General features: G+C 35.2%; 1 protein-coding gene across 1 annotated transcript in view; it reads left to right on the plus strand.

Moving 5' to 3' along the window:
- The first annotated feature begins 7622 nt into the window (after positions 1-7622).
- The window catches only part of cyth3b (cytohesin 3b), a 43546-nt gene continuing 42001 nt past the window's right edge, over positions 7623-9167 (plus strand). The window contains exon 1 of the mRNA XM_016499889.1: positions 7623-7866. Within this exon, the coding sequence (XP_016355375.1) occupies positions 7848-7866 (19 nt within the window). The 5' untranslated portion in view covers positions 7623-7847. The remainder of the gene's footprint in view (positions 7867-9167) is intronic.

The raw sequence follows: 9167 nt of genomic DNA on the forward strand, positions 1-9167 counted from the left end.
AATCCTTTAACAACTTTAATCTCTAAAAAGCCATATACAGTAGCCAAGTAAAGGACTCTATACTGTAAACATTGATTGTTGTCTGCTGAATTTAGGGTATGTAAGTAACTATTGGGAATCATTGGGAAAAATACCTCTGACTAGACTTTCTGTTACTCAGAAGAAGAAAAAAACAGGTTTTAAAATGTCTGAGACTGAGCTTTCCTCGTCCATAAGTTCAGCAGCGTTTGCAGGCTACACTGTAAAAAATGACCGTGGATTTAACGGTAAAAGACTGTAAAAATGCTACAGTAAAAACCTGTTAAATGGTTAACGGTAAATTCCCCTACTATATATGGTGAAAAACTGTATTGGACATTACATGTATTGGACATAAATTTTACGGTAGTATTCCATTTTTGGAAGTGAAAAATACCGTATAATTTACAGTGAATAACCGTAAATTGACATTCCCAGAATTCCCTGCGTTACATTTCAAATTTGATGTTTTTTGTTGAAATAACTATGTTTCTTCTTAGTTTTTTCTTATCAGTTTTGTATATTAGGGTTGTGTGTTACACCTAATGTTGTTAAATGAATGTTTATTGCATTATTTCAGTTTCATGTGTGTTACCATGATGGTGTTTAGTGTTTGTGTGAATGACACTGTGCACCTTCTATATATGTTATTATTTAAAAGCTGCTTGTGATGGGCTTTGATTCATCATGTGACTTTCTCATCACCACCTGTATTTGGTGGTTATCAGTGTATTAGAAAGGTACAAAAAAGATTTCAGTACTTCAGTAGGTTGGTATATTAACATTATATCAGTTAATGAAATTACAGTATTTAACTGTAAATTTAAGTTAAAAAATACTGTTGCCAAGGCAACTGCCTAATTCTTTGCATATCAACCCACCCTCCACACATACAGGATTTTCCCTGCACACTTGAAAAAAAAAAGAGGATTTACAGATGAGGATTTGCTCACTGAAATGTTTTAATGGGGTTGACTAAAATGGACTGTTTACAACAGAGAAGACAAAGCAGCAAATGCATTCGAATTTTTGCATATTTTGACCATCTTTCAGAAACAAACAGAGTATTTTTTAACCAGGTCAGGCTTAGTAGCATGCAGGTACATCCTTTGTATACAAGGGCTACACATATGCATACTTATGCAATTGCTGTGTATGGATGTGTAATGATCGACCTTTAAATTGAAAAGGAATTGTGACAATGAATCAAACGATAGCCTACAGGAAATGTCTAAATGGAGCAAGCGATGCTTTCTAAATCGTCTGTTTGAAGCTTTGATGTTGTGTGCATATAACATGGCCATGACACATTTATTGCACCAGAGGCGATTATGATTTTTTCATTTTATCTTTAGAGGTTAAATATGATCATTCATTGCTAAAATGAGTGGTTTTTGGACATTTTTCCATTCGCTGTATTTCAACCAATACATGAGATAGTATGCTGTGATCCAGGATTCAGCATTTTTATTTGCCTTTAGAATAACTTTGGCTGTGTCCAAAATTGAGTAGGCACTTATTTTGAATACGTAATTACTTTGAGACTGTAAAAAGAGTATGTTCTATATAGTATGAATGTGTGTAGAATGTATGTAATCTGTACGTGCTACATTTGCCATGTTGTCATTGTCATGTCACTGTCATTCGTAAATCCTCTCCCGTGGCCTCATGGGATAGTAACGTGTCCCTCCTATGCACACTTCAGAATCACGCCGGAAGTAGTAGGTCATCCTGGTACTTTTTGCCGATTCTTGTATGACTACTGTGAATTCAGGCATAGTTTTGTCACATACTGTTTTTTGCCTATACTATATAGTAGAGAAGTATGCGATCTTGGATGCAGCCTTTGTGATTAATGAACAGACCACTTACTATTCACTCTGATTCATCATGCATGCGGCCTGTATTATCATAGTGATTATCAGTACATTTTAATATGCAACAAAGCAGGTTTTAGTAGTCCAAGTGTATATTATTTTTACATCCCTTAATGAAATATACAGTAATACGTTGTAAATTAAACAGTTGTAATACATGCACTCTGATAAAGCGATTATAATGAGATCTAGGCACTACTGTGATTAAACGTAAGATTTAAATGAATGCGAATAAGCTCATAATTGTATAGGAACCATAATGATAGTGAAATATGTGTGCATGCTGATTTTAATCACAATAAACAGGCATGTACACATCTTACTGTGATTAAGACTTTATTCTGATAATTGAGAGGAAAATCACATTATTGGTGTACATGTAAACACAGTATTTTTTATTTTTTTTTGCAGTGAATGGCAATTGACAGCTGACAATTTTTACAACAGTGTCATGTAATAGATCAGTAAAAGTAAAAGGACAAACACAGTGTAAAATCCCACACAGTCTCCCCCGCAATCACAGACCTCTTCAATCATGTGTCCACAGGCACTTCATGTAAATTTACTCTAGTTTAGTCTGCAGAGAAAAGGAATGTGACAGTATGTATGACCACCAGTATTATCCACACAGGATGTCCCATTTCTCTGACCCCCTTGTGCCCCTTTCCCCAGCCTTCAGGAACTATAAATCCACAGGATGCAAGCTCTTCCCCTGGCCTGTTCTTCTCTGGAGAATTAGTCTGAGATCAGTCTTAGTATGGGCTGGTTGCATATATATATATATATGTATATATATATATATACATACATACATATACACACATAATACATATCTCACACACACAGCTATATATAAACACACAGTAAATTTAAATAAATTTAATTTTTGGTAACACTTTAGTATAACATATTGGCTGGTTATTAGTACTCATAAAGCACATATTCTGCATGACCATATTCTACACTCCTAATCCTACCCAATACCTAAACTTAACAACTACCTTACTAACTATTAATAAGCAGCAAATTAGGAGGTTATTGAAACAAAAGTCGTAGTTAATGGTTTGTTAATAGCGAGAATTGGATCTTAAAATAAAGTGTGACCTAATTTTTTATATTAATTATTATTAATATAAATATATTAGGTATATTTATGATAAATTGATATCTCAAACAAATGTTGTTCTTTTGCACTTTCCATTTATCAATGAATCCTGAGAAACAAAGCAAAACAAAACCTCTCATGGCTTCCAGAAAAATATCAAGCAGCAAAAACTGTTTTCAATATTGATTATAATAAGAATTGTTTCTTGAGCAGCAAGTCAGCATATTAGAATGATTTCTGAAGGATCATAAGACACTGAAGACTGGAGTAATGATGCTGGAAATTCAGCTTTGTGTCACAGGAATAAATGTATTAAAATATGATATTAATGTATTAATATTAATATTAAAATTTAATAAAATACAAAAAAAATATTTAAAGTTTTAATAATATTTAACTATTTTTAATCAAATAAATGAAGTCTGGTTGAATATAAGTAATGTCTTTCAACAACTTTTAAAAATCAACCCCAAACAGAATATTGGATCAGCTATTGGACAAAAAAAATGACATAACCATCAATGCTTGGCAATGAAAAACTCACCATGATGTTAGTGTGATGCTATGTGGTTGTTAGGGTGTTACATACAGACCGATATGAGTTTTTATGATATTCTTGATCCCTAATTATCCTCCTGAGACCCAGCTATGGAGTTTTTGCCTCTGTAGTGGACATTATATTTTAGTGAATTTCTCTGAGACGTTACATGTCACAGTTTTAAGTCTGGATGTTCTTTACAGAGCACATTCAGGGCTTTCCAGAGATACCAAATGATTGGATGTTTCACCATCACCACTCCCTCTCCTTGGATTTTAAAAACGTCTGACATTAATTTAGTGATAAAATTGTACATCCTTATGGAAATATGATAATATTTTGTAATTATAATTTAAATCTGATTAATTTTCAAATTGTTTGTCATAAATCAACATCTCAGGAAAATGTTATGGGGTTTCAAATCAAAATATGACTTCCTGTTATGAAACAGGACATAATTTCATACATGTCCACTGTAGAGGACACCAGGACTAAAAGCATGTTTATTATACATTTTGGCATTTTATACAAAATAATTGAATAGGAAAACAAATTATATATCAATATTCTTATGGAATATTAGATATTATTATGAAAATCTGGCCAATTACTACTCCCATTATTACACTTCTTTTTTCAACATGCTGTCCCAACAGCACTTTAATATGCAAATTAGATACAGTGTATAGATAACATTGTGCTTAATGGGAAAACCAGTTTATAGAATTTTTACACACATATTGCATATAGCAAAATGGTATATCAAATCATTGTGTTGTATATGTTATAACATAGTTGACAACCATCCTTAAACAAAGTTAGTTATAAAAAAATCCTGAAACCTAAAAATTGATTGGTGATTAAAAAAAAGATTCCCATTGTTTTTACCTTTTCATGTCTATTCTTGTCGTTTTATTTTTAGAAAAACTGAGTCCTGGTGTCCTCTACAGAGGACATAGCATAACTTATGAATAAAATATAATTGTTCAAAAATGTTATTTTACCATTTTGTTCTTATGCTCTAAACAATGTAATGACATGAAAAAATACTAAATTCACAAAGCTTTTTATTTCTGCTTCTCAGGAGGTTATATCGCTTCAGATTATGGATTGTACCAAATGAAATCTGATTGTAACAGCATACCCTTTCTGAACAAGCCACATGATTTGAGGCATCATTCATGTCTGTAGCACAAACAGCGAGGGACAAGTTATGCACAGATTCAGCATGGTTCTGGGGTGAGGGGTGACCCGACTGAAGACACTGGAGCAGATGAAAACGTGTTTGTCTGACTGCTCAATCAAGCCACATGAACTCGGTCAGCGTGCCGTTATCTCCCCCAACAGGAGCCATATTCTGCCAGACATGTGCTGCCCGAGGGCGGCCGCCTCTGGTGCAGAGCACGCTGGGAAATATTCAGCCCGCCACATGCTTAATGCATGCTTACATGCCATTACTAAATGTAATGATGATGTACATTTGGAACAAAACATGTCTTTCAGCATGACAGACATGCAGATGATTCTAACTAAAAAATGACATGTGACTTCCACTAAGAAGCCAGACCGAATGACAACGCATGCATTGAGCAACTAATGCAATCAGTCATGCATCACTCCACCTAAAGCCTCTCAAAAAGACCAATGGGAGAAACAGACAGTTGTTCCGGACATGTGTTTTTGACCATATTTGTGCAGCAAAGATTACGCATATGACCTATTTTCAGTCTGCAGCTTTGATATATACAAATCAGGGCTTGTGCTCGACTCTGGCTGAAAGAGTGTCCCACCCAAAGAAAACTGGGAAAACAAGAGTGTTTCCTGGACTGCGTTAGACATCTAATAGGAAATACTCCCCCAAAACCCGAGGCTCCCTCAAGTCCCCATACACACACATTCATTATAACTCCTACTCTGTCCACCAACACACATTTTTTCACACTCTCGAGACTGAAGAGTCTTCGTTTTATAGAACTAGGAACTGGCAGTGATGATTTTGTTAAAAAAAATGTAACATCTGGATGGACTTTGAAGTCAGTCTAGACTCTAGACTTCATCTTGAATACAGCGCACGGATGTAAGAGTTGTTTCAGGAAAACAAATATCGATCCATCACCATTGTTGAAGATTAAAATGCAATCTGTGTAATGGAGCTGTCCTTCTTCTTCTCATCATATCTACTTCTACTTCACATGTTGGTTTGTGAATATTAAAGAAGAAAATTTCATGAGACCGAGAAATAAACGGCTAACTTCATTCTTGAGGAGTTTGGTAATGTGTATAAAAAGAGCAGCTCGTTTCATCTGAGAGGCCGGCGTGCCGTAATTGAATCCATGTGTCGGAGAAACATAGGCCTACAAGCGCAGTGTTGTGAACGTCCACGCCATCAGCCCCTTCAGACATTTTTCATCACCCGTTATATGAGATATGAGTCTTTCCTGAGTTTTACTTTCCTCACTGTAAGAGAATTCTCCTCTCAGCTGTAATGAGAAATGTTTTCCAATCCGATTCACTTCACCCTCCTGTGCTGTTTTCTCAGGTCAGTTTTAGGTTTGTATAAAAGAGTTGCACTGAAATACAGCATTCTTTTTATTGCTGTTATTTTGTGGCTTTGTTAGTTTTAAGGCCATTCCTACCTGAAAAAATACTATAGTAATTTATTGTAAATACTATACAATATACTTATAGGTTCAAAAACACGTGTTTTTGAACCTATAAGTATATTGTATATATTATAGTATTTACAACACTTTGTTAATGAATGCTACAGCATAATGTAGTATTAACTAAACTGTAATAAATACTTTAGTTTTTACTACAGTAAACTGTTGTGTATTGTAGTATAATAGTTGTAGAAAACTTAGCACAGGGTAGAGTAATGTGTTTATATTACTATAGTTGTTATATTGCCACAACAACTAATTACCGCAACAAATTAATTCAAGTACTTTACTATAGTATGGTTCAAAAACACTATAGTATTTCTTCATGTGGGAAGTGGCATGCTACTGTACTCCCAATATGTATCCAAATGAAAAAGAATCTTTAAAAATCTTGTTCGAATGTGATATATATGTAATATAAAGGCGTGGCCTAATGGTTAAAGAGTCGGACTCGTATCCCAAAGGTTGCGGGTTCGAGTCTCATACCGGCAGGGATTGTAGGTGGGGGGAGGGAATGTACAGCGCTCTCTCCCACCATCAATACCACGACTGAGGTGCCCTTGAGCAAGCAAACCCCCAACTGCTCCCCGGGTGCAGCAAAAAATGGTTGCCCACTGCTCCGAGTGTGAGTTCACAGTGTGTGCGTGTGTGTTCACTGCTGTGTGTGTGCACTTTGGATGGGATAATGCAGAACACTAATTCCGAGTATGGGTCACCATACTTGGCCTCACGTCACTCACTTTATAATGATTATTAATTTAAATTTGGTGATGTTTTTTATTTATTCCTACACTTTGGCCCCACTTTTTTTGGTTTTCTTGAGAATAAATAATGATTACATGTAAACTTGTAGGCTATAACTGGCCTATGCGACATTTATAGTGCATTCAAATCCTCTACCATTCCTGTTTCCCTCAGTATCAGAGTTACAATACAGTGAATGAAGGGATAAACGAGCTCTGCTAAAGTGAAGGTTTGGGTTTATGAATATTATTTACGCTATGCGATGCTTGTCCTGATTGGCTGAAAGGAAGGCGTTTGTAGGGCGAAGAATTGTGAAGGTAATTACTTTATTTTTATCTCTTTAATGTATTACGTAGAAAATAAATCTTATTTTCTGCTTTGTGCGTACGTGTCGATGCTTTGTCAATATTATATGTAAAACAATTATGCCACAGCAAAGCACTTTGAAATTGACTTTTGGGAAGCCATGAATATTAAGAACCGGCTTCAAGTCGGTTACCAAGCAACGTCAGCATTACCTAATTAATATTCATGTCGCAAGCCTTCGTCTTAGTAGGATTGGTACATTCGCGTGTAAGGGGCGGGGCGAGTGTGATGACGCGTGACGGTCGCTGCGAAACACAGATGCCCGTGTGCCTGGAGCGCTTATTCCGCTGGATGTTATTGATCAACGCCAGTGAATACACCGAGAAGGGCTTTATCCTCCATTCGTCCAGAAATACATCGGGTTACGGATTTAAACGAGGACTGAGATAGAATATCAGTTTATGCCGTTTAATATTCCGCATGAATTAGGAGCTGTTTGTAAATACAGCATATAAAACCCTCATTATAAAGCATACATCTGTGTCTGGAGCGCCTTCTCATCCCATCATTTCATTATTTTGCATTCATCTGCAGATATGGACGAAGATAATCAAGGTAAGACCACCAGGTTTATAATGCAGAAGAAAAATGTGGATATATGTGTGATCATGTTATGGGTTAACATTAGACACAGATGTGTCATATCGTTAAGATCGAAGAGCATTGCATTCATTATTTATGTCATTTATTTAGCGATAAAACATCTAAAAAACATTAACACGATGCATTTTGTCTAATAACAAAAAACACTAGGTTTACACAGTGACATCTGTGCACACAGTTGTTATGCTTGTTTTTATTTTAAGGCCTAAAAAGTATGTCTATATCTTTCAGATATAAATTGTTTATATAATAAACTGCTCTGTAAAATAGTACGTTTTAAGAGCAGCACACCGCTCATAACAGTAAAGCTCCACGACTCAGAAAATCTCATATAATCTTAATATAATCTACAGTTTGTTTCATTCTCAGAAGTGAACTGCAAATTTGACACTGGATCAGCATGTTAAGCACTGCTCTTTTTTTCCAGTCAAATGAGAAACTTCAATGGCTGTAGGTGCAAAGATCAGACTGCATGGGATGACCTACATGCCAGTTCGCCAGTGTTTTGTTAAGAGAGGCTGTGAGCTGATATGTCTATTGATTTAATTTAGTCAACAAAATATTCCCCAAGCTCCTGCTTTTCAAGTAGGACACATATATCCTTCTCTTTCTTTTTTAACCACAGAGACACATAAAGCAGAGCTACTGTATATAGTTATGCATTAATGGTGGATTAATCTACTCAAATTTGATCAGATTTTTAAGGTCATCTGTTGACAAAATGGAGTATTTGAACTGTATTTGAACATTTTTTGGAGAAAATGCTAGTAATGTTTGCTTAATAATAATAATTATTATATAATTTAATTTAATTTCATTCTTTTGAGAACTGGATGAGAACAAAACTTGTCTTCCGTAGAGCTGCTTTATAGCCGAATCGAATTTGTTTCATAACTGATGAATTTTGCATCATCGGCACTGAAATGAATCAATATTGTACTGACTCGAGCTGAATAACGACACTACTGTCTATAGCTGAAATGAACTTGATTTGAACTTTTTACAGTTATTGAACTGAACTGAAGCAACACTGAACTGAGTGAAGCTAAATAATGACACTATTGTCTTTTTAGAGCTATTATTTACAGCAGAATTTCAGTTTGTATCATATTTGACAAAGTCTGAATCATTGGTTTGGTTATTTTCCTTTATAAAACGGATAGTTCCGGTCCTTGATTCTGATTGGCTGAGCCACGTTCGAAGCTGTTGTAAATTACTCTACAAAGTAACATACACCTTTGTTTACGTTTGTG

Source organism: Sinocyclocheilus anshuiensis, unplaced genomic scaffold (genome assembly GCF_001515605.1).
Source record: "Sinocyclocheilus anshuiensis isolate Anshui unplaced genomic scaffold, SAMN03320099.WGS_v1.1 scaffold178, whole genome shotgun sequence".
NCBI lineage: Eukaryota > Metazoa > Chordata > Actinopteri > Cypriniformes > Cyprinidae > Sinocyclocheilus > Sinocyclocheilus anshuiensis.